The sequence below is a fragment of the Bos javanicus genome, chromosome 13, assembly GCF_032452875.1.
Source record: "Bos javanicus breed banteng chromosome 13, ARS-OSU_banteng_1.0, whole genome shotgun sequence".
Taxonomy (NCBI): domain Eukaryota; kingdom Metazoa; phylum Chordata; class Mammalia; order Artiodactyla; family Bovidae; genus Bos; species Bos javanicus.
The window spans coordinates 24,187,834-24,214,249 of NC_083880.1; the positions used below are offsets into that span (position 1 = coordinate 24,187,834).

At 44.5% G+C, this 26,416-nt stretch overlaps 1 protein-coding gene across 1 annotated transcript; it reads left to right on the forward strand.

Moving 5' to 3' along the window:
- The first annotated feature begins 1,089 nt into the window (after window positions 1-1,089).
- MSRB2 (methionine sulfoxide reductase B2) lies at window positions 1,090-25,996 on the forward strand. The gene is made up of 5 exons (XM_061435992.1): window positions 1,090-1,269; window positions 8,592-8,692; window positions 16,388-16,464; window positions 23,863-24,010; window positions 25,007-25,996. The coding sequence occupies exons 1-5, from the start codon at window positions 1,152-1,154 to the stop codon at window positions 25,109-25,111; spliced, it is 549 nt and encodes a 182-aa protein (XP_061291976.1). The 5' UTR covers window positions 1,090-1,151; the 3' UTR covers window positions 25,112-25,996.
- The last annotated feature ends 420 nt before the right edge of the window (window positions 25,997-26,416 follow it).

A 26,416-nucleotide genomic window follows, 5' to 3' on the forward strand; every position in this document is an offset into this window, starting at 1 on the left:
AATCACATGTTTATACAAATGAGGCAGGCTGGGACCTGGGACTCCGATCGCTTTGCTATAGTGCTTGCATCTGGACAAATGTCTCCTCCAGCAACAAAATACAAAGAAACTATAAGGGACTAAAAAATAAGTGCATGCAATTGGCACAAATTATGAACAACAAGGTACAAAAAGACCAAAAACACAACTGCCATTGCTGAGGAGCCAGGAGCAAACCAGGGTACTGCGCATACACCCTGCACACAGCACCATCAAGAGGGTGGGCAAACCACCCAAAGAACCCCTCCAGCATGACCCCTGGACCCGCCCCTACCCTCACTCCATATAAGGAAGCAGCTCACCCCTGCTCAGGGAGGGATCAAGGGTACCTGTTACTTGTTTTCACTCTCTCCTGTTGCAGCACAAGTCCCAGTTAAGCCTTGTCTGAATTTCTTATCTGGCCTCTTTATCAATTTCTAGTCCAAGAACTGTGGTCGGTAACACAAAGATTTGTACAGAAATGTTCCCAGCAGTTTCATCTCTAATAAGGAAAAATTGTTAAGTATATACATATCTATCAACAAGTGACTAGATAAATACATGTGATACAGCTACAAATGGAATAGTACTCAGCACTAACAAGGAATGAACGGTTGCTACATGCAAAAACTGGAAGGAGTGTCAAGACATTTATTCTGCATGAAAGAAACCAGACCCCCCCCCCTCGCAAAAAAAAAAAAAAAAGGTTCCATTTATAAGCAATTCTAGAAAACGCAAACCAACTAAAACAGATTAGTGGGCTGGGGGTGGGGAGCAGAGTGGGAATGCACGCAGCTAGGTGGGACCAGAGGAGGAGCAGCAGGGGCGCAGGGAAGGGTGTGGGGGAGGCACGCAGGGAGGTGGGGGGTGGTACCTGAGTAGAGGGTACCAGAGAAGGCCAAGGGGAGGCAGGTAGGGACAGGAGCAGAGAGGGATTAGGAGGAGGGATGGAGGAAGGGGAGGAGTGCGGGGACAGGAGTTCAGGAAGGTTAAAAATAGGCGGAGCTTCGCGGTGGCTGTAGTGCCGAAAGGAGTGGAAAGGAGGAGGCGGAGCCGAGTCTCGAATACGGGGGCGGGTTCTACGCGAGTGGGCGGGGCCGTGGCGTGGGCTCCGCCCGGCCGCGCTCAGCGTCATGGCGCGCCTCCTGCGGGCTCTGCGGGGCCTACCCCTCCGCGAGGCGCCCGGGTGGGCTGCGCGGGGCCGAGCGGACTGCGGCGGCTTCCGCGCAGGTGCTGGATCCCCGCAAGCAGGTAGGCCTTGCAGGCCCCGCCCTCACCTCCCGGCTTTCAATTTTTGTTCGCTTGCCGGGTCTCGGGGGGCCCCAGCCGGCTGGTCCTGGATCTGACTCGTCCATTCTCCGGAAGCTCCGTCGGGGCTCCTGCCCGCCCACCCCCTGCCATCTAAGTACTGCGGGCTGTAAACTTGAAGGGGCGTGGGCGGGGGAGTCCCTGACCCGTATGAGGGTTTGTGGAAAAGTACAAGTCCTCCCCTCCCACGTGCACACATACTTGTTTTGTTTTTTTGTATAAAATGTACTCTGGAGCCGGGCTTCCAGGTGAAGGACGGCGGTGTTGGTTGAGCAGCCCGCCCAGAGCGCTCTCTGCTGCAGCCACCCACTGCTCTGTTAACTACACTGTCCCCCCTCGTCCAGTTATGCCTGCTGCTTTCCGCGTTTCAGAAGCAGGCAGTTCTAACTTTGCATGCCTGTGGATCTGCTCCCTGATCTCTATATCTGTGTTTCCAGGACCCAGGGGGAACGTGGGGACTCGTAATCCCTTCCCCCCTCTAACCCGATGATAACCATCGTTAGTCAGTGGCTGTGACATAGACCGGGGGAAAGTGTGCGTTTCTTCTACCACATGGCTTTGGCTGCTCTGTGGGATTGGGGCACGCTGACACCTCATCCTTTAGTACAGAGTCACTAAAGGCGACTCTAGTGGGATCTTGGGTCAGCTGGCTGTATTTCATGTCCAGTTTGGGGGACACAGTGCCATGTGTTGATTGCCTTTCTGGGCAGCTGCCCCAGCTAGCCCATCTTGGAATCCATTTGTTATGTGTCCATTGAAGATATTTAAAGATAAATATCTGTGCTATAAATGTACCCAGTCACTCGGAATTCTTTTTATCCCCTGAAAATTTCAAAATGTAGTGTTAAATAAATAAAAGCCCTGGCAGGGTGCAATGAGAGCTGATCAAATATGACTTGGGGTCACGGACCTCAGACCACTCCTGGTGTCTCTAGTCAGCCAATCTCCTATGTGTTCTTTGCCCACTCAGTGCTAAGTGTTGACTTCCTGAGAACCACAGGTGGTGGTTCAGGCATCACAGTTCTGGGCTGGAGCCCTCCTCATTCCCCTTTAGAGGGTGGTGGTTTCAGCGGAAATTTGCCCTTTATGTTTGTACTTAGTGCTGCCGGAAACAGCCTAATAAATTGCCCTGGAATCTGCGGTTCTTCAGCAACATTAAAATTTGGCCCGACACCAATACTTAACAGGAACTGCTCACTTATCAGACACCCACTCTTGGGAATTTATTCTAAGGAAATAATTCAAAAGAAGAACAAAGTTATATGTGCAGAGATGCTTTTAACAGCACTACTCTTAAGAAGGAGAAACTGGCCATAACCCAAATGTCTGTCAGTTAAGGAATGCTTAAGTAAACCGTGAAAGTTCAATTCAACAAACTAGTAGGCAACCATTGAGAATGATAGGCAGCTGATAGTTTCGTGGTTAAGGGGTTTCAGTGCTGACGGTGCCACACCCACTGGCTGTGTGTCTTTGAGCATGTCTTGAACTTGGTAAGCATAAGCCTGTTTTTTTTTCTTTGTAAAATAAGGGTAATGATGATAGTAGGGTTATTATACAGAATAAATGAAAAAACTAAACATGTTTTATCACAATATTGGTGCTTAGTAGGTATACAATAAGCATTAGTTATAATTACATAAATGAATGGAAAGGATAAAAGTGTAGCTATATTTAACCCTGTGCTGTGTACTCAATTATCCACATTGAGGGAAAACTAATCAGACATAACAAGTACAGAGAGATGCTGACAGGAAGACATTTTATAGTCTATACATTTTACCACTTATATAAAGTCGTCACTCAAGCATTGTATGTGTACTTTTAGCAGTAAACTCAAAACCAGCAGTGGTACACATCGTAAGTAATTATACTCTGTGATAACTTCCATCCCAAACGTTGGGGTCAAAAATATGCTTTGAAGCAAAACAGTAGCTTTCCATTAGAATTCTTTAAATTTCTCACCCAGTTCAGCATTATGACCTGAAAGTTAATCAAATGTTTTCCATATAATTTAACATACCAAATAATCCTAGTTATTTTAACACTTCTTCTGAGATGCCTATAGGCCCTTTGGGATACTCAAAGTTAGCTAGAGAAAGAAACTTACAATCTGTTGTCAAAAGCACCTCAATATTCCAGTTAAGTTTTTATCTCTTAACAAGGAGAAAGAAAACCAAATTCTACTTTTATACCAGCTTACTATTAATAACAAAGTATATTTACCTAATTAAATCCAGTCTAATCTTAATCACTCCTGACAACAAATAAAACTCTTCTCAAAGTTCCCTTTTTTCACAAACCTTTTGTCACTCTTTGTATCCATATGAGTTGTCCCCATCCAGAAACAACTGAGGTAGGAGATGCATAGGCCCCTGGGGTGCACAGTTGGTGTTTGTCAAGTGGAATAAAATTCAAGGTTTTTTCTCACCCAAACCCTCCAGTGACAAGCTAGTGGCAAAAACTGAGCTCGGCTAAAGAGATAAGGTGTTGGCTAAAGAGATAAGGTGTCGACTCCTGAGGTCAAAGAAAACTTCCCTGTCTACACATGCGCGGAAGGCTTCTTGGGGGTCGAAAAGGGAGGGGGCCCCACCCTATAATAAGCATGGACAGGCACCCTCAGGCTTCTGCGATGGGATCCATCTTAGCAAAAAGTTGCGCACTCATCGTGGGGAGGGTCCAAGGACCAGTCAGTTGTGGAAAAAAAATAATTGGCCAAATGTAAACAAAGATGGGGAAGGACTATCCAATTAAGGGATTTAAATCACCTTTTTACTGGCTTATCATTTAGGACACCCACACTCCTCTCTGGGTGGGTATTTCTGCCTTACTTCTTATGCCCTCCTCGTTAGAGAGAGTGCCCATGCCCCTTCTCTCCAGCTGTGTATTTCTTCTTCTGTCTTAAATAAATGATTTATCTGTATGCCCTCCCACTTATTGTGCTGTGTACTCATGATAAACTTTGTACCTGTTTTTACAGTTCTGCCTCCTTGAAACATTCTTGCTTTCAAATGAGGGAAAGAGCCAGGACCACTTTGCTTCTAACCTCTTGCCCCTAGTGGTCTGCTGGCTAGGATTCCTGGCTTTCATCCAGGTTACCCAGGTTCGATTCCTGGTCAGGAAGCAGCTTTCTCTTCAGAACCATTCACTGCTCTCCCCTCAGAGATCACAACCAGCTCCAGGACAACATTATTATCATCATTTTTCCTCAACAAAAAATAACCTCCATTCTTTATACCTCCTCTCACCAACACGTATCCCACTTGCTTTACACACTGAAGTGCTTCCTCATCATTTTTAGTAACTTTAATTACATATGTAAGGCAGGCTTATGTACATATGTACATAACTGCATATGCAAAAAGAACCAGTTTGGGAATTTCAGAAGTTTCATCTTAATCCATTTTTTTTCCTTGGAGTCTAAAGAATACTGTTGCCATATGTTGTTGAAAAAATTATCTTTTTCTTTAATCATAATCTCATAGCTAAAATTTTTCAAATAAATTGAACCAAATCTCCCATTTTATAAAAGACAAGAAAGATACCAATCACACAAATGGAATATACATTCACACACCGGAAGACAGAACTGTCACAAATCTTCAAGACAATAACCAATACAGAGTCCCCAACACAAACGCTCCTCGACATCATACCCATGTCAGAACCAACTGGCGAAATGCCCAAATAGTATTTTGTGCTCAAAGAGAAGTTAGCCCGGCTGCACACCGGTGGACTGACTTACTGGGTCTTAGGTCTCATCAGCTCATCCAGACACGTTTCCATTCCACCGAGGAAAAGTGTATGTACGTTGACAGCCAGTGCCGAGCAGCGGAGAAACAGGGAGGATCCCCAAAACAAAACGGATTCGGCAGCTGCTAGGAACGTCCTCTCATATCCGCCTCTTGGGGCCAGCAAGCCAGGAGCAGCAGTTCCTCACAGACACTCTGGCGCGTCGTCATGGCCGCAGCACTGCTCAGGAAAATCCCGCGAGCCAGGTGTTGGGAGAGCGCAGCGGTCCCATGGTGAGAGCCGAAAAGCCTAACTGAAAGTAGAGTCCCGCTGCTCGCTGCTCAAAAGCTAATAGAGGCGAGAATGGTGGAAAGTTTGCTTAACTGCGGAGGCCCGCAACCTGGGCTTGGCGGGGCATGTGCAAGGAGGACTCCTGTCCCAAGGTTGACTCCCGCGTCCCCCTTCAGTGGGCAAGAGCTTTTGTAGGTGATGGGAGGGGGCTACATGCAGAAACAGCACAGTCAGCTCTGACAGTCATCTTGAAATTGCTTATGCGGTGATCTAATCAGTGTCATTGATTGTTTCAAGTACAGTTCATCTTCAGTTCCAGGGTAGGTCTGTTCCTATTTCCAGGCCAGCTCTGAGAACTGCGGTAGTTTATGTCATGGCTGCAGTCTGATCATCATGTTTATTTTTTCCACCTGGTGGGGGTTTCAGTATAAGACAGCTCACAGGCTATATGGCTCAGAATATTATCTGTATCCCTCGAGAAGGAACTGAAAGTCATTGACTTTGCTTAAATGACTAAATTATTATTATTTTGTCTCATTTGACTGTTTTCTTTTGTTTCTGTATTTTCTCACTTCTCTGATTAAATATTGTGTTTTTTTAATATACTTATTTCGCTATTCTGGGATCTTAGTTGTGACAGGTAGGCTCTAGTTCCCTGACCAGGGATTGAACCCAGGCTCCCTGCACTGGGAGCTCAGAGTCTTAGCCTCTGGACCACCAGGGAAGTCCCTGATTAAACTTATTCTTTGGCTAAAGTTATTTCAGACAAAAGGCAGACTGAGGACATGTTGGGGAAGGACCATAGGATCCTGCTCCATTTCACTAGGACACTGCATCTCTCAGTTTCCTTCCCACCTCCCTGCTTGCCTCCATGTATCTTCAGCCTGTATATCGAAGAGAGCCTCAGAGTACAATCCTCAGGCCTTTCTGTTTTGTCTACACTCACTGACTTGAGGATCTTTCAGCCCCTCAAGATAAAAGACAGCTTCAGGCTGAGGAATCCTAAAGTTCACATTTCCACCTTAGACCTCTCCCTCTCTGTATCCATATAGCCATACTTGACACCTGCACCTGAATACCTGAATGGCATTTTAAAAGTTAACAAATTCAAAACCGTGTTTCCAAACCTACTCCTCCTGAAGTCTTCCCCAACTTCCAGAGCCTAGAAGCTGTGGTTTATGACTCTTGACCTTTGCTTTCTCTCACCTCCACAACTGGCCCATCGGCAGATGCCCCCGCTCCGCCATCAGACTGTGTCCACCGACTGATCACTTCTAAGCCACTACACTGCTGCAACCCCAATCCAGGTCTCTGCCTTTCAGCAAGGGATACAGATAATATTCTGAGCCATAGCCTGTGAGCTGTCTTATAGACACTGAAACCCCCACCAGGTGGAAGAAGTAAACATGATCAGACTGCAGCTGTGACGGATGCTGCCACAGTTCTCAGAGCTGGCCGGCCTCTGTAATGGTTCTCCTGCTTCAGCCTTTACCCTGATTCTTTTTTTTTTTTTTTTTGGAATGTCTGCCACTAATTCTTTTAAAATATGTTAGATTCATTCCATGCCTCTGCTGACCTTCCACTGCCTTCCAAACTCATTGAGAACAAAAGCCAGTGTTCTTACAAAAGCCTTCAAGGCCTGAACATCCCTGGTGGGCCAGTGATTAAGAATCCACCTGCCAGTGCAGGGGACATGGGTTTGATTCCTGGTCTGGGAAGATCCCACATGCCTTGAAGCAGCTAAGCCTGTACACCACAACTACTGAGCCCACGAATCTAGAGCCTGTGCTCTGCACCTGCCATGAGAAACCCTCACACAATAATGAAACATAGTCTCCACTCACCACGATTAGAGAAGACCCAACAGAGCCTTAACTAATTGATTAAAATAATAGTCTTCAAGGCTCTAAGTGATCTGGGCCCCATTGCTTGTCTGTTCTCATTTCTATTAACCTTCCCTGCTGGCTCCACCCGGGTCGCTCGGGCCTCTTTGCTGTTCATAGGACATGCCAGGCACACCCAGCCTGTTGCTCCTCTTGCCTGCAGTGGTCCTCCAGGTATTCATCTGATGTGTTTGTTTACATTTCCTTCAACTCTGTGCCGAAAGGCCACCTTCCTAATAAAGCCTTCGATCACTACTCTTGATTTCTCTTGTGTAAGTTGAGGTGTGCAGATGATACGATCCTTTCATATTCTTAACATTGGATGATTAGAACGTTATAATAGACGTTAGACTTCCCACCCCCGCCCCCAACCCTTTGGCCAAAGAGAGTATTATCCTAGTTACTTTGTTTATACTCATGGGAAGAAAAGTAACATAGAAGCTATAGGAAGGGAAGAAAGGAAGACACAAGTGGATAAAAACCATGAAGCCCAAACATAGACTATGGTAGGTCTCAGCTTCCCTTTCAGGAATGTGTGCTGTAGGAGTCTTCTTTTTTTCACACAAGAATTTTTAATAGAGACCTCCTTTGATGAACAAAATCAGAGATATCTTTATAAACCAGCAAGGAAGAGGGTTTTAATAACCCACTGGCTCAACGATCTTTTCTCTCCAGTCTCACAGCTACTCCCAGCTGTATCCTGACAGGAAATACTCCTTTGAATGTAGTAATGGAAGAGGGATTGATTTCTACCCTCAGCAAACCAAGGAGAATTTATTCTGCTTTATTTCATATTTCAGCCGCCTCTTTAACTTCCATGCCCCAGTACAATTGGAAAACTGGCTCTCTGCTTATTACTCATCTCTTACTAAGCTAATGAGTCAATTAAAGCATTTTGTACCTGAACTTTCTGGTCTCTGTGAAGAAGGAAAGGTTGGGAGCGGAGGGGACGTTATGGTGTGTTCTGTTGGGAACTGGTGCACTTCAGGAGAGAGGCTTAGCAAGAAAAGGTCATTGTGCCTTCCTGGGTATTTTCTTGAAGCAAAATATATTTTAATAATATAAAAATATATAAAAATCCAAAACTTGATCAAAGACATCATTTGAAGCCAATAGCACCCATCTAATAATTTGCAATTTGTCAGCCACTGCTATTAAATACATTCTTATACAGTAGTTATTTTGAGAGTCTAAACAATGCAATGAAATACAAAGAAACAATTAAAATACAAATATCTGTAGTGAAGGCATGACTCTAATTCTTTGGGGAAATACCTAAATTTTCTTAGACAAATCCAAGGAAGTCAAACTCAGTGTTCCTTGCTTTTTTCACTTTTTTGAAATTCCTGTTTAACAATACAGGGTCTCTTATAAAACGTCAGCCGGCTCTCTCCAAGAGTGAGTGGCAGAAGAAGCTGACACCAGAGCAGTTCCATGTCACGAGAGAAAAAGGGACGGAGCCGGTAAGCTACACTTGTTTACGGTTTCTGAGTAGATGTGTTGGGTGTGGTGCAGGACAAACTGGAGTCGATCTCACTACAAAACCTAACCTGGTGCTGTTCTCTCAGATCACCCCACCTTCTCCTTCCCATATGTACAAGGAAAGCCAGTGGGAGTTTGATGTATGAAGCAGGGCACGCAAAGCCAGTGCTCTGGGACAGCCTGGAGGGGTGAGGGGAGTGTGAGGGGGGCTCAGGCGAGAGGGAACACATGTATGCCTATGGCCGATGCATGTTGATGTATGGTAAAAGCCATCACGATATTATAAGGTAATTACCCTCCAATTAAAATTAAAAAAAACAAAAAACAAAAACATCATTTTCTTTACTAATCTGGCACCCTCCACTGCTCTCCTCTGGCCATGAATATCCATCCAGTTACGCAAGCCAGAAACCTCTCTCTAGACACATTGCCCTCCGGCGGCCAGTCCACCCACTCAGCCTCCTGAATGACTGTCTCATCACCCTGCTTCTCTCCACTGCTCGCCCCTGTAGGCTGGTCCAGGCCCCACCATCCTGGGTTCAAAAGCAGCTGCCTGAGCTGTGCTCCTCACATTTGTCCTTGCTCCTCACCTTGCCATTCTCCTCCCGGCCGCCAAAGAGATCATTTGAAAATGGATATGACCACATCACCCCCTACTCTAAATTCTTGTTTTCAAAGTAAAAGAAAAAAGTTTAAAGTGGCTAATAAGGCCCTGAAGCTCTGGTCCCTACCTCCCACATCCATCCTCAGATCTGGCCACTTTTCCTCGTTTAGCTCCAAGACCCGGGGCTTTCCCCACTTCAGGCCCTTTCACCCTCTGTCCTCCCCGAACTCCAACCCATTCAAACCCACCTTTCAGCTCTTGGCCCTAGTCTCACCTGCAAAGGGAAGCCTTTCCCCAGCCCCAAGCTGGGTTTTCCCTGCTCAGTACCTGCCGTCCAATACATGACATATCCTGCAGGTAGTGGGTACTCAAAAAATCAAGCGTTGGGACTGTTGAACCACTGCAGGCCAAGAGGGGGACATATTACTGAAACTGTCTTCAATAACCTCAGCTTTCTTCCCTTTCCTGAGAAAGCAGCCCTCAGTGGTTACTCAGTATAGTACCATTTTTACCACACTGAGTTTCACAGCAAGTCATTTGTCTTAGGCCCAATTATGACCACTGGAAAATAGCTATGGAGCCAGGTTAGTAGATATTTTCATTTGTGAAGCAGACCCCCTAGAGTGGACCACAGCACAGCAGTTTTGAATGTTGTAGGATATTTATATCTTTGAAGTTAGCGGTCCCTGCAAAATTCAGGTAAGCTATCCATGTGCTGGAGCCATATAATCATGGTCTCACCTTCAACTTCACTGCCAATCCAAAGTCATTAGACAGACCAGAAGATCCCATAGATTCTGGTGAAATACTGCTATTTTTGAAAACTTCCTGTGGGTAGGGTTTTAATAAAGGCTTCCTCGGAAAGAGACTGTTGTTGTTGTTTAGCTGGTCAGTTGTGTTGTTGACGGCTGGGTCTCCAGTGCCTGGAAAAGAGCCCAGCATAGAGCAGGTAATCCTTATGTGTGTGTGTGCTCAGTCATGTCCAACTCTTTGCAACCCCATGGACTGTAGCCCACCAGGCTCCTCTGTCCATGGGATTCTCCAGGTAAGAGTACTGGAGCAGGTTGCCACTTCCTCCTTCATGGGATCTTCCTAACCCAGGATTTGAACCTGAATCTCCTGCATTGGCAGATGGATTCTTTACCACTGAGCCACCAGGTAAGCCCAGGAAAGATACTTATACTAGCCATTATGCAGATAGCACAAGAGAGCTACCTGTGATTCCCTGAGCAGTTGTGTGTCTTCCCAGAGCACTGTAAGTCAGCCCTATTCTGAAGGGCAGAGCCACACAGGGTTTGGAGTTGGAAGTGGTAGCCTGAAGATAAGCTGCCAGATGTTTAGGAGAATAAATACGTGGGATTCTCAGACAGATGGTGTGTTATACTCTGCATTTGGCCATTTTACAAAATGAGCATCATCCATTATTTTAAGTAATGTTATAAATCCCTTTCAGTTGATTCATTTCCACGTGTAACTTTTTAGAATGCTGCAGAACGATAAGCTTCCATAAGCTCCATGAGGCTAAGAAAAGAGAAGGGAAACACCTCAGCCTTCTATTTGGTGACTCAAAATTAAAATTCAGTTGCATGTGCTTTTTGTTGGGCAGCAGTAACCTGCTAGCCCTCTGCCAAGTGCGACAAGGGGGTTCACAGACTAGTTGAGCAGTAACTAAAAATCAGATATCAGGGACTTCTCCAGTGGTCCAGTGGTTAAGGCTCCACACAACCAAGGTTGGTTGTGGGCCCAGGTTCAATCCCTGGTTGGTAGGGGACCCAGGTTCAATCCCTGGTCAGGGAACTAAATCCCATATGCTGCAACTGAGTTCACATGTCACAACTAAAGATCTCACGTGCCATAACTAAGATCCAGTGCAGTCAAATAAGTATTTTTTTAAAAAGTCAAATGTCTGTTCAGTTCAGTTCAGTCACTCAGTCGTGTCCGACTCTGCAACCCCATGAATCGCAGCATGCCAGGCCTCCCTGTCCATCACCAACTCCCGGAGTTCACCCAAACTCATGTCCATTGAGTCGGTGATGCCATCCAGACATCTCATCCTCTGTCGTCCCCTTCTCCCGCAACCCCCAATCCCTCCCAGCATCAGGGTCTTTTCCAATGAGTCAGCTCTTCACATGAGGTGGCCAAAGTACTGGAGTTTCAGCTTTAGCATCATTCCTTCCAATGAACACCCAGGACTGATCTCGTTTAGAATGGACTGGTTGTATCTCCTTGCAGTCCAAGGGACTCTCAAGAGTCTTCTCCAACACCCCAGTTCAAAACCATCAGTTCTTTGGCGCTCAGCTTTCTTCACAGTTCAACTCTCACATCCATACATGACCACTGGAAAAACTATAGCCTTGACTAGACGGACCTTTGTTGGCAAAGTAATGTCTCTGCTTTTGAATATGCTATCTAGGTTGGTCATAACTTTCCAAAGAGTAAGCTTTTTTTAATTTCATGGCTGCAATCACCATCTGCAGTGATTTTGGAGCCCCCCAAAATAAAGTCTGACAGTGTTTCCACTGTTTCCCCATCTATTTCCCATGAAGTGATGGGACCAGATGCCATGATTTTAGTTTTCTGAATGTTGAGCTTTAAGCCAACTTTTTCACTCTCCTCTTTTACTTTCATCAAGAGGCTTTTTAGTTCCTCTTCACTTTCTGCCATAAAGGTGGTGTCATTTCATATCTGAGGTTATTGATATTTCTCCAGGCAATCTTGATTCCAGCTTGTGCTTCTTCCAGCCCAGAATTTCTCATGATGTGCTCTGCATTTAAGTTAAATAAGCAGGGTAACAATATACAGCCTTGACGTACTCCTTTCCCTATTTGGAACCAGTCTGTTGTTCCATGTCCAGTTCTAACTGTTGCTTCCTGACCTGCATATAGGTTTCTCAAGAGGCAGGTCAGGTGGTCTGGTATTCCCATCTCTTTCAGAATTTTCCACAGTTTATCGTGATCCACACAGTCAAAGGCTTTGGCATAATCAATAAAGCAGAAATAGATGTTTTTCTGGAACTCTCTTGATTTTTTGATGATCCAGCAGATGTTGGCAATTTGATCTCTGGTTCCTCTGCCTTTTCTAAAACCAGCTTGAACATCTAGAAGTTCACGGTTCACGTATTGCTGAAGCCTGGCTTGGAGAATTTTGAGCATTACTTTACTAGCGTGTGAGATGAGTACAATTGTGCGGTAGTTTGAGCATTCCTTGGCATTGCCTTTCTTTGGGATTGGAATGAAAACTGACCTTTTCCAGTACTGTGGCCACTGCTGAGTTTTCCAAAGTTGCTGGCATATTGAGTGCAGCACTTTCACAGCATCATCTTTCAGGATTTGAAATAGCTCAACTGGAATTCCATCACCTCCACTAGCTTTGTTCGTAGTGATGCTTTCTAAGGCCCACTTGACTTCACATTCCAGGATGTCTGGCTCTAGGTGAGTGATCACATCATCGTGATTACCTGGGTGATGAAGATCTTTTTTTGTACAGTTCTTCTGTGTATTCTTGCCACCTCTTCTTAATATCTTCTGCTTCTGTTAGGTCCATACCATTTCTATCCTTTATGGAGCCCATCTCGAATGTCAGTAGAAGCTAGGTTTTGTGCAGGTTACTGTTTGCCTTCCAGATCTGCCATCCACGTGCTTCACTCTGCTCTGAACTCTGGGAAGGCTAAGCAGCTCCCTTGCCCTCTTGACTCCTGATTGAGTTTGGCCCCTGGGAGATGCCAGCAAGATCAGAGGACACAGTAGAAAAACAGGCATCAAGGGTCCATTGGGGCTGTGTTCCTCCCACGCAGCTTGCAGCCTCCCCATCCCCCACCCCCGCAGGCAACCCACCCTTCCAGCTTTGGCCTCATGGGTTCTGCCCACTCTGTGCCTCACAGGCCAGTAGGGCAGTGTGTTCTCAGTCACTGGCCCAGAGATGCTTCACCTTCCCTGGCTGGTATCCATCGGCCCTGTCCCCATCTTTGTAAATATTTCTCTGTGAAATAACCTGCAAATCATTTAAGTGTATCATCCATTTCCAACAGGTGTGTAGTATTAACAAGATCAAAGAAGGGAAAGGCTGCGTTGGTGCGCACATAGTCTTAGTTTGGGCTTCTCTAGCAGGATGTCACAGACGAGGGTGCTTAAACAACAAACATTTGTTGCTCACAGTTCTGGGGGCTGAGAAATCCGAGATCAAGGTGCCAAACAATTTGGTTCTGATAAGGACTCTCTTCTTGGTTTGCAGATGGTCACCTTCTTGCCATGTCCTGACGTTGGGGAGAAAGAGGTCATCCCTCTCATGTCTCTTCTTCCCAGGGCACTAATCCCACTCTTGAGGGCTCCACCCTTATGAACTAATCACCTCCCAAAGGCCTCACTTCCAATACCATCACCTTGGGGGTTAGGGCTTAAACATGAATTTGGAGGGGATACACAAACATTTAGGGGCTTCTCTGTGGTAAAGCAGTAAGGAATCCATCTGCAGTGCAGGAGACACAGGTTCAATCCCTGGATCAGGAAGATTCCCTGGAGAAGGAGATGGCAACCCACTCCAGTATTCTTGCCTGGAAAATTCCATGGACAGAGGAGCCTGGTGGGCTACAGTCCATGGCAGTGCAGAACATTTAGTCCATAGGATAGATTTTGAAAACCGGGGAAGGGGTATCTTTTTATCTCTGTCTCTGACCACCTCCCCGTACAGTCACTCATTTCAGTTCTCTCTTCAAAACAATTCTTAAATCCGTCCTCATTTTGTTATTTCCACTATTCTTGCCATAGTTAAATCCAGGCCTGAACTGGTGGCCGTTTGACTGTCCTTTGAGTGCTCCTTCTAAAAACCAGCTCTGATTGTGTGTGCACCCAGTTTAAAAGTTTCCAGTGGCTTTCCATTTTCAGTAAGCTGGCACTTTAACTCTTTAGCATCATCAACTCAATGGACATGAGTTTGGGCAAACTCCAGGAGACAGTGAAGGACAGAGCAGCCTGGTGTGCTGCAGTCCATGGGATGGCAAAGAGTCAGACATGACTGAGCGCCTGAACAACAACAAGCATGGTCTGATTAAAGCTGCTATGATCTGGCCCTCCCTGCCTATCCAGCAACCTCTTCTTCCTCCTCCACATTGCTCTGTTCTGTGACGTGAGCCCAGCCCAGGCTGCTCTGTCTGAAATTTCTTTATCTGATTAACTCCTTTATCTGATTAACTCCTTCTCATCCTTCAAAACTCACTTTAGTGTCTTGGCATTTTCCTGTAATAAACACTAGTCAGCCATGCAATGAAAAATAATGATGATAAAAGGTTAAAGAAAAAGAAAACCCTGATCTCAGACATCTCATATATGACCTGGTCCAGAAAGGTTTCATGAAGACTTCCCTAGTAGTAAAGGGACTCGTGGTACCCGCCACTCGCTGCTAACCTCCCCATCAGAACTGCGGTCACATGCTATGACCACTGCCAGCTCACATCTCTTCCCAACTTGGTAGCAAATTCCTGGTGCAGGAACCATGGTTAGTGTAGTTCTGTTTTGTTTTTCCATCTCTGCAACCTTAGTACCCAGTGCAGCATTGGCTACACACTTGGTTTTCAAGTATTACTGGAATGAGAGAATGAAATAGAAGCTGGGTGCGGCCCTAAATAATATGACAGGACTTGTATAAAATTAAGGAGAAAGGGTGAGAGGGTAGACAGTAGGAAATCAGGCAAGGAGGCAGAGGAGAGATGTCATTTCATAAAATATGTCAGCAAAGGATCCTTTTATGTCTGATTTTTTAACTTACTGTGGTTACCAGTTCCCTGTCACTTCCTCTCTCCAACTGTCCCTGCAATAACAAACATTATATTGTGAATATTAGCATGCTGTCCGGATCCCATAAGTAGGCATTTCCAGATCAGCTTCACATCTGGGTAGCCCTTTGGCATGTTTGTCTCTTCAGCCCAGGTGGGAGAGAGGCGAAACTTCCTTTTCATCCCAGATACCCTTTGTGCCAGCGTGAGGTGCAAGCCTTCAAGGGGACAGGCCAGAAAAAGACCAGCTCACCACTGTTAGATGTCTGCAGCCAAGTTTAGGGATTTTAGAGAGGGAAGACATCCAAGTGTGCCCAGATGGTGGGCTCAGTAGGTTAATTTGAAATTGACTGTTATGCTGCTCCCTGAAAATGTGCTGTTACTCCGACCATGGGAATGTGAACGTTTGACTGGGGATTTGTCTAGAGAGGGCTGAAGGGGCCGCTTGTTTCCTGAATCAGCTCTGGGACTCAGTGACCCATCCCGTGTTCAGCTTCTCTTCCAAAGAGTAGGACAGTGCCTGCCAGCAGCCACTGCTTGTGGATTTTCACAGGAGGCTCATGCAACAGTTTCTCTTTCTTGAAATTTCTTTGATAGAGAAGATGGAATTGGGCAAAAATGGTCTTTGTTTGTTCCAAACAATGAGATCAGTTTACCAAATAACATTTAAAAATATATATAGTAGTCTTGGCTCACTCATTGATTGAAGTCTGCTGTTCTCGGAACCTGCAAACTCCTTAAGCCACAATTTAATGTGGTAATTTCATCTAAGTAGTAATTTAGGCACTGGGAGAATCTCGCTCGTTATTTAGCATTTATTCAGTATGAAGTACCCTAAACACCACGTGAAGCATATTAAAGGCATAACCCCAATCTCACTGAGCTTTGCTTTTTAATGTATCTATCGCCATCTTTAATTGGAGATTTCAGAGTGCTTTAGTCAGTGGACTAGATTACTGTTGTATTAACTTTTGAAATGGAGGCCGAGATCTAACACAATCCAGAGGCCCATTCTCTTGCTTTTTCACAGGCTTTGATGCTCTTGGATGAAAGGTGCTATATAAATACAAAGCATTATTAAGGTCATAATTTGAATATTTGGCACAATAAAGGCCGGTCGTAAACAAGCCTGCAGACTGCTCCACTGGGCATGTTGTAATTTTCTCTCCAGTGATACTTGCACTTTGTGAAATTAGTACAAAAATTCCTTTATTGGAGAACTTAATCTTGGATTTAGATCTGCTGTATCATGTCCTGCTGGTGTTATGAGAAACCTGAACAGTGATATATCTCATTTACTTTCAGCCTTTCAGTGGGATCTACCTGAATAACAAGGAACCAGGGATGTATCACTGTGTGTGTTGCGACAGCCCGCTCTTCAGGTGAGATAAAGACCAAGAGGTACCAAAGGAGAGTGAGCCTCAAAATTCATACCACTCTGTCTTTTGGGGCCTTGGATAAATATTGGATTGGCTAGAAAATTCACTTGGGTTTTTCCATAGGATCTTACAAACTTTTTGACCAACCTAATACATCCCATGGTTTTCATTCCTGATTAACTTGGTTACTATAAGGAGGGCTGTTCATTAAGATTCTTGCCTGTCTTATTATTATTTATAGCATTAACATGTTAGCCTATAGTCTTTCTTTCTGTATCTGTAAGAATAGCAAAAAGCAAACCAAAAAAAAAAAAAACTTAGTGGGCACCTTAAGATAAAGCTATTAGTTTTTCCCTGGGAAAGTATTTAAAGACATCTAAACCATAATGGTATTTGCTTGACCCATGTGATTAAAACTATATCTCTCCCAGGGAAAAAATGGGTTTATAATTTAATTTAGGAAATGTAGAATTTTATGAGGATGGATTCCCCACAGTGCTTGACAGTAGTGAATACCATGCCTCTTCTATATAGCTAAAAGTAAATTTAATTGTCCCTTGATTTCAAAGCCTCTTTTAAGTCAATCAGGATCTGAAATCTCTCAACAAAGGCTTTTTTGTTTAGACATGCAGGAAACAGTCTAAAAAAAGTAGATTCGATGAAGAAGAAAGGAAAACATCTTTGAAGTCCCATTTTTCAGAAGTTCAAAGATGTTTTTTATTTCTTTTGCATCAACCCTAAATTGGTTTAGAATAAAATATAAATCAAGCCAGGTCTGTGAATCTGCCATTAGGCCGTGCTTCATTATGTGCTCTGGGTTTTCAGCAGACTGGGCTTTCCTGGGCTGCTGGCTGCTAATGGGGGCTGAATTTGGAAAGCCAAACCCCGCCTGCAAAGATGAGCAACGATCAGGATTGATTTTCCCTCGTGCTCACAGAAGGGCAGGCCTTCGCCGGGATTCATTCACTCTGTCAGTGGCTGGTGAAGAAACAGCAAAGATGGCAGTCAGGCTGAGAAGATGGCCTGGGGGAGCTGGCAGTGGTAAAATGCATGCAGATTTCTGAACCACTAGTTACTGTTTGATCTTTGGTTCTGTTTAAAGGGGGAGGGGTGGGACTTGAGATGGCCAACCTGCTTTTAGCCAAACAACCATGTTGTAAACATATAAAAGATGGCTTTGTGACTGCAGTAAGCAGCCAGAGGTTCTGTTTCTAGCTTTTGACCATCATCCTTGCGAGAACATGTTCCTCCATTTTAGTTTTTGTTGTTTTGACTTCATTGGTGTTCCAGTTTCTGCACCTGTGAAGATGACACTTTCTTCCTACCCAGTGCCCAGCATGGGCACCTCGCAGGCTCTGTTGGGGAATCAGAGTGTTGGGGCAGGGGAGGGACTGGAGAGACCAGAGCAAAAACCTCTGTCCAGTAGAACTTTCTGCAGTGCTGGAAATATTCTATATCTGCTCCATCCACTTTGGTGGCCACTAATCACGTGTGGCTATTGAACACCTGAAATGTGGCTGATGTGACTAAAACATTGAATTTTTTATCTTATTTCATTTAAGGTAATTTAAACTTGAAAGACCAATGCTAGTCCAAATTAAGGAAGTTGAGTGACCATCTTCACGGCAGCCAAGACTAATAAAACCATCCAAAAGGTCTCCAAAAGCCCTTTCAGCAAGTGGCTAGTTTACTGACCTGCCAATCTGCCAACCTATTTGTTTCTTTTTAATCATTTAGTTTTAGCTGCAGTTTCCATTTTCATTTCTTAAGGATTTTTGAGTTTGTTCTATTTTTTTCCTCCTGCAGCTTAGTCTGAGAAAAATAAGAATATATTCATAAGAATCTTTTATGTTCTAGAATCTTCTGTGCTATTAAAGATGCATTTGTTTATAAGAGAGACAATGTAGTAGAGTGGTGAAGTCTGTAGATATGCATCCTGGCTTAATTGCTGTGTGACCTTGGGCAACTTTCTTAACCCCTCTGTGCCTTGCTTTCCCCACCGGTAAAATGAGCATGTTAGTAGTCCTGAACTCATAAAGCTATTGGGAGGAATAACTGATCAGATCAGATCAGTCGCTCAGTCGTATCCGACTCTTTGCGACCCCATGAATCGCAGCACACCAGGCCTTCCTGTCCATCACCAACTCCCGGAGTTCACTCAGACTCACGTCCATCAAGTCAGTGATGCCATCCAGCCATCTTATCCTCTGTCGTCCCCTTCTCCTCCTGCCCCCAATCCCTCCCAGCATCAGAGTCTTTTCCAATGAGTCAACTCTTCGCATGAGGTGGCCAAAGTACTGGAGTTTCAGCTTTAGCATCATTCCTTCCCAAGAAATCCCAGGACTGATCTCCTTCAGAATGGACTGGTTGGATCTCCTTGCAGTCCAAGGGACTCTCAAGAGTCTTCTCCAACACCACAGTTCAAAAGCATCAATTCTTCAGCGCTCAGCCTTCTTTCACAGTCCAACTCTCACATCCATACATGACCACAGGAAAAACCATAGCCTTGACTAGACGGACCTTTGTTGGCAAAGTAATGTCTCTTTTGAATATGCTATCTAGGTTGGTCATAACTTTGCTTCCAAGGAGTAAGCGTCTTTTAATTTCATGGCTGCAGTCACCATCTGTAGTGATTTTGGAGCCCAGAAAAATAAAGTCTGACAGTGTTTTCACTGTTTCCCCATCTAGTTCCCATGAAGTGGTGGGACTGGATGCCATGATCTTCATTTTCTGAATGTTGAGTTTTAAGCCAGCTTTTTCACTCTCCACTTTCACTTTCATCAAGAGGCTTTTTAGTTCCTCTTCACTTTCTGCCATAAAGGTGGTGTCATCTGCATATCTGAGGTTATTGATATTTCTCCCGGCAATCTTGATTCCAGCTTGTGTTTCTTCCAGTCCAGCATTTCTCATGATGTACTCTGCATATAAGTTAAATAAACAGGGTGATAATATACAGCCTTGACGTACTCCTTTCCCTATTTGGAACCAGTCTGTTGTTCCATGTCCAGTTCTAACTGTTGCTTCCTGACCTGCATACAAATTTCTCAAGAGGCAGATCAGGTGGTCTGGTATTTCCATCTCTTTCAGAATTTTCCACAGTTTATTGTGATCCACACAGTCAAAGGCTTTGGCATAGTCAATAAAGCAGAAATAGATGTTTTTCTGGAACTCTCTTGCTTTTTTCATGATCCAGAGGATGTTGGCAATTTGATCTCTGGTTCCTCTGCCTTTTCTAAAACCAGCTTGAACATCAGGAAGTTCACGGAACAGAGTTATGCGTTAATACACATGAAAGCAGCAGAGCAATGCCTGACACATGCCAAGCACCAGATAGATGTTAGCAATGAGATCCTTACAGACAGAGCCTTCTTAGGGCCTTATACATGAAAGTGTTTTTGATAATGAGGAACTCCTAAGAAATCTCTTCTAATTAATGAGAATCTATAAATGAAGACTATATTCCTGACAGTGCTTCCCATTCAAGAGGGTAGATAACTGTCAGGATTCTTGTTGGACCTCTCATTTTCCCTCTCTTCCCGTCCCCAGTCTCCATCCTCAGTAATAGAGAACAGGGGTATAGAAGAAATGAACATCCCTTCAAATACTCGCACACAGTCAAAAGGAGGTGAAAAATCAACCAAAACTAAACAGTTAAGAAATCAAGTGGATGAGGGATCACAGCCACTTGGCCACTGGGCTCCTTGCTGCCTGCAGACTTCCCTTCGAGCTGAACCAGTATGGTTCAGGGGAGCTGCTGACTCTCCAACTCAGAGTCATTTGATTCAGGGTTTCCAGGTCAAGAGCACTGGACTCCAGACTGTCACTTCATTAACCTTGGAATTATGTGACTTCGACCCCTTCCTCTATTCCCTTTCCTTCCTCCTCTACAATTCTGGATGTGTTTATTAAAATCTACTGTGAGATCACATTTTTGACGGTCATAAATCTTTTTAGAATAGAAGGAAACTGAGAGCCTGATGTTAGTTCCCTTTTTACAGAATATCCTGGCACCCCACGTGTTGTAGGAACTAGGTAATATTGTTAACCTTTTCTGTGCTCCTGATTCCTTGAAATGAATGGGAATTCTTCTACCATGAGGATTGTCAGTTATCACCAAGTGCCTCTTGCTGCTGGTTTGGGGGCCATGGAGTTTCTAGAAACAATGACAAAAACAAAGCAAATAAACATATAACAAAACTAAATAAAAGGAATCCCTTAAAGAGTATACATAATATACATCTTTACTCCCTTTAAGAGTAAAGATGGTCCAGAATGGTTTTAGTTTCTCAAGGGCGGGCCTTACAATCTGCTAATCATTTAAATATATATATTGCAATTTCTAATTGCCCTTAATATTTAAGTTTTCCCTCTTAAATGATATATTATGGGCCTCTCATATTACCTGGTAAAATCTCCAGATTCTGTTAATTGCATCAATAAAAGTTTATTGTTTCCCATAAAACGTTTTAAATGACTTTTTATTAGTCTTAGAGTCATTCATTAAAAAAATTATTATATTCATAATTCTCTATCAGATTTGCTTTAATGATCACTAGTTTATATATAATGTTGAGGATGGAAAAGCTATGATTAAAGGATATTTAAAATGTTTTTCCCCGGACCAAAGTGGCTCAGATGAATATTTTTGAACCCTTGGAAAAGAAAAGGGGTTGCAGAGAACCCAGTCTGAATAGGTGTGTGCACATGTGCTCAGTTGTATCCAACTCTTTGCAACCCTGTGGACTGTAGCCTGCCAGGCTTCTCTGTCCATAGGATTCTCCGGGCAAGAATACTGGAGTGGTTGCTGTTTCCTTCTCCAGGGGATCTTCCTGACCCAGGGCTCGAACCCACATCTCCTGCATTGGTAGGCAGATTCTTTACCACTGAGCCACCTAGGAAGCCCCAGTCTGAATGTGCAGACACTTCTAATTGGACCCACAGCTGCAAAAATTTCATGGATACCTGTTACTACTAATAATAATGATATTTAAAAAATCATAACCACTAACTTAGGTACCATGTGCCCAACACGATGGTAAAAACGCTAAATGAAGAAAGCATCTTGGTCAATCCTCTGCAACCCTGTGAGGTAACAATGCTGTTACTATTCTGTGGACGAAGGAACAGAGACTTTACGAGGTTAAATAACTTTCCAAGGTCGTACAGACATACCAGAGCCCAGATTCACACCCCAGGCTCTCAGAAGTCAACCTCAGAGCTGTACCTGAGTTTCTGGGATCTTTCCAGGGCTCTTCAAGGTGCTTTCTTTTCTGTGTATCCAGGAGACTGGGGCTTCCCTAGTAGCTCAGACGGTAAAGAATCTGCTGGCAACGCAGGAGACCTGGGTTCGATCTCTGTGTTGGGAAGATCCCCTGGAGAAGGGCATGGCAACCCACTCTAGTACTCATGCCTGGAGAGTCCCGTGGACAGAGGAACCTGGCAGGCTATAGTCCATAGGGTCGCACAGAGTCGGACATGACTGAAGCAACTTAGCACACACCCACACGTCCAAGAGACTATACCCTCTTCCTATACTTCAGTCAAAACAATGCTGCAGCAGATTGAATGCATGAGCACATCTGGAGATTCAATTGTCATTTTTTTAAGGCTAGACCTTAAAGAGATTTGCAAAAAGTAGAAATAGAGACAGACATAGAGATCAAACATATGGATACCAAAGTGGAAAGGGGGGTTGGGACGAATTGGGAGACTGGGGTTGATATATATACACTATTGATACTAAGTGTAAAACAGATAACCAGTGAGAACCTACTGTACGGCACAGGGGACTTTATCCAGTGCTCTGTGGTGACCTAAATGGGATGGAAATCCAAAAACAGAAAGAACGTTTGTATGTGTGTGGCCGATTCATTTTGCTGTACAGTAGAGACTAACACAACACTGCAAAGCAACGACACTCCAATACAAATTAATTTTTTAAAAAGAGATTTGCAGAGTCATAAAACAGTGCAACTCATCCCACTAAATGTTTGTTTCAGTTTGGAAAACAGAATTATCTGTTGTAACAATAGGTTGTGTTAGCCTATAATGAATTTATTATTTTAAAAAATAATTCAACACATATATGTCTTTAAAACTCTCACTCATAATTTCTAATTTATTAACTGTTCATAGGCACAACTCATGTAAACCAAGCTCTCAGAGATCCTTGATAATTTTTTAGTATCGGGTCCCGGGACCGGAGTGTTTGAGTCACTGACCTACCCGAGACTCGTTCTGCTGGGTTTGCGCTCTAAACTGAGCTTCCGTCTGTGCTCGTGGTCTAGGGGTTTGATTATTTGCCACTTTGCCCCTCTTTTCACTCAGTTTTTGTTTTGCAGACTTTACAATTCATTTCTTGTCTCTCCCCCAGATAGACAGAGCCATTCCCCTGCCATTTAAATTTCTGAAACTTGTTTTTCTAGCATGATGTAAAGGAGTTCATCTTTGGGGACTTCCCTGGTGGTCCGGCGGTTGAGACTCTGCTTCCAATGCAGGGGACGCAGGTTCAATCCCTACTTAGGGAAACTAGGATCCCACATGCTGCAAAGTGTGGCCAAAATTTTTTTTAAAAAGAAAGAAAAGGAGTTCATGTAACAAAGTATTTAGAGTGGGTCTCTGATGAGTAGATCTGCTTGTTGCCCTCCTCCCCCTTTTGTTGGCACCTCTGTTCTCCCCACCCCCTACCCCCAGCATCATTCATTCCTGTGGGGCTTTCCCAGGAAGGCCACTGCACTGCAGTGATGAGTCTGGGTGCCCAGGCTTATTAATCACTACGTGCTCCACTGCATAGCTCCCTAAGCCCTCAGAGCATCTCTATAACGTAGATGTTACTGTCCCCATGTTATAGGTAAGAACACTGTGACTTGGACAGGGAAGCAGCCCGTCCAGTTTCACACAGCTAAGAAGTGGCACAGGCAGCTCTTGAATCCCCAAAGGCAGTCAGGCTCTGTGTTCAGATAATCAAAAGTTCGTGTGGCTGACATGGCTGTTTGATCAGTTCTCACGTTTCTCTGACTCGCTGAACCTGCGATACGCTAAACACTTTGGCCACTCGTTTCATTTCAATTTCCCCTTCCCTACATTTCAAACATGGGCATTTAATCTGTTTCCTAACGTGGAGCAGTTCACAAAGCTCCTCGTGTTTGTGGTCCTTGTCGAAGCTTGAGAGGGATGCCTTCAACATCAAAGGAACAAGAAATCTTTGACGTGACGAGACAGCATCTTGAATAGTGGAGGTGTGGTGGGCAGACCCCTGTGGTTCAGAGAACTGGCCTTGAGATGTGGCAGAGAAGAAGGGAATCAATTTGTGCTCTGTAGAGACGTGGGTTGGGGCACACTGTGCTCTTTGTTTGTTCATAGCGGTTTTCACAGCTGTAGGTGTCGTGATTTCTAACACAGCTCTGAGAAGAAGTTCTGCTCCGGCACGGGATGGCCTTCGTTCTCTGAGGCTCATGGGACATCTGGCTCTGATGAGAGTAACACGGGGATCCTGAGACGTGCGGACACCTTGTTGGGACTAGCTCGCACAGAGGTCGTCTGTAAGCAGGTGGGTGTCTTTGTTTTGTGTGTTTTGTTTTCCCCTGTGCCTCCTGAGTGCAGTGGAGAGCTCACTTGTCCTTGCACATCTGGTGTTATGGACGGGAGCGCTTTTGTCATGGAAGCACTTTGGGTTTCTCCTGGGCTGCTACCAGTTCCTCTCTCCCATCACTCCCAGCACTGCAGACCAAAGAAGGAGCCTTGCCTGGTTCTAGCCTTGCAGAGATGGGAGTGAGCGAGGGTCTGAAAGAAAGAGCTGGCCCTTCACATTCTGTTGTGCAGGGAGAGCGGCAGGAAGGTCCAGGGTGATGGCATCTCTCTGCCCCCTTCCAGCTCTGCAGCATGTCACCTATAAGCAGAGCAGTACCAAAGGTGACATCAGGGCTTATTTCTCCTGGGAGCCTGGCAGGAGACAGTGGCTTAAATCCAGACAGCAGATTCAACTTGATATCTTTGGGTACTCAAATGTTCTGGTTTTGTAAGCAGATAAATGTAGCTTAGTCTTGTCTTCAGTGAAAAAAACAATAATAATATACTGGCTACAAGATTCACTCACTCAGGAACTGTGATACTACTTTTTTTTTTTTTTTTAATCTATTTGGCTGCCCCTGGTCTTAGTTTTGGCATGTGGGATCTAGTTCCCTGACCAGGGATCGAATCCAGGCCCCCTGCAATGGGACCAGGGAAGTCCCAATGCATTGTATCAATGAATCATAATAACAGTTCTGTTACGTAGGTATAATTATCATCCCCATTTCATAGATGAGTAAATCAAGGCCTAAGTTAAATCACTTGCTTACATTCTCACTGATCAAGTAGAGAGCTATTTACCACCCCATGTGCTCTACATCCTTTCATTTCTGAATCAAATTCTGATACAATAGACTTTCCCCCAACACCGAGGTCAAAGACGTGAGTGGGCCCGCCAGGTGGGGTTCATCTGTCTGGGTTTTACTTAAAGAGCCTTGTCCCTGGTGAGAGATGACAGAGGCTGCTCTCCTTGCAGTGTGAAGCTCACCTCGGCCATGTGTTCCCCGACGGACCTGGGCCTGCTGGGCAGAGGTTCTGCATCAACAGTGTGGCGCTCCGGTTCAAGCCAAGAAAACACTGACCACCTCCGAGTTCCCTTCCCTCCCTCGCCACTCCCTCACTTCCAGATTCAATTTGCAGAACTTATGTGAATGACTTTTTGTGACCCCATGAGGTGTAGCCCGCCAGCCTCCTTGTCCATGGGATTCTCCAGGCAAGAATACTGGAGTGGGTAGCCATTCCCTTCTCCAGATCTTCCCAACCCAGGGATCAAACCCAGATCTCCCGCATTGCAGGCAGATCCTTTACTGTCTGAGCCACCAGGGAAGCCCGATGTGAATGACTACCCATTGTGAATGGTAGTTTTATTAACTACCAAACCAAAGCTAAGTTCACTGCTGGCACCACGCAAACCACACCTTCTCTGATTTACTACCTGGAGTCAACTCAGCCCTGGCTCTGGCTTTGACTAGAATTTCACAAAATGACAGAGGGAAAACTGTTTCCACTAAATCGACTTCTGTGGGCTTTGCCTGAACCAGAGGACATGACTCTAGGGACGCTTGGAGGCAGATGGATAAACCAAAAAAATATTCCTACAAAACGACCCTGAACTTTCCATCACAGTTAAGTTCTCCCCAGACATATACAGGTGAGAGATCAAGTGAAAAGAGGAGGGAAAATATGGCATTAGAGTACCCCACAGTTCCAGCACAGAAGGAGGCATTGAGGAGAAGGAGGAGGAGAGTTGTGGACAAGGTGGGTTTCGGGAGCACGCCTGGAGATCCATGGGATGCATGATTTTTTTTTTTTCCCCAAAACGTTAATAAACTGTCTTGAACATTCTGGTTCCAACCTCTCTACCTGCAACTAAATTTCAATGGGAATACGCTAGATTTCAGTGATAATGAATACGCGTGGCTACAAAGTTAAACTTTAAAGTGTCCAAATAAAATATTTACTAAAATTTGTTTGCTTTTTGTCTAAATCTCTGAATTTTCTCTCTTACAAAAGTGACTAAATCAAATGCCAAAAAATAATTAAATCACCTGGTCGTAGTTATTGGTTACATCAATGGTAATAGCAACTCACGTGTTTTTTATGAACTGAGTTTTTAATGATTTGTTACTGAAAACGTTTACATCATTTTCTTTGAAACTTTATGGACAGAAAAGAAGCTTAAGTGTTCCATTTTTCTCTGTATTACTGTGCAGGTGTGAATGAATTAAAGACCTTGATGCAGGGAAATAGATTATCCTGAATTCTCTGATGGGTCCATTCTAATCACGAGTCCTTAGAAGTAGAGAACCTTTCCTGGCTGGGGTCAGAGAGGTGGTGATGGAATATGGGTCAGAGAGATGCTGCTTTGCTGGCTTGAAAGTTGAAG

Bases quoted from the DNA above. Each gene is read 5' to 3' on its own strand.
- MSRB2 (XM_061435992.1), top strand. From the start codon at position 1,152: ATGGCGCGCCTCCTGCGGGCTCTGCGGGGCCTACCCCTCCGCGAGGCG. The intron at 1,270-8,591 runs GTAGGCCTTGCA...TTAACAATACAG, and splicing joins TGCTGGATCCCCGCAAGCAG to GGTCTCTTATAAAACGTCAG. The intron at 24,011-25,006 runs GTGGGTGTCTTT...CTCTCCTTGCAG, and splicing joins CAGAGGTCGTCTGTAAGCAG to TGTGAAGCTCACCTCGGCCA.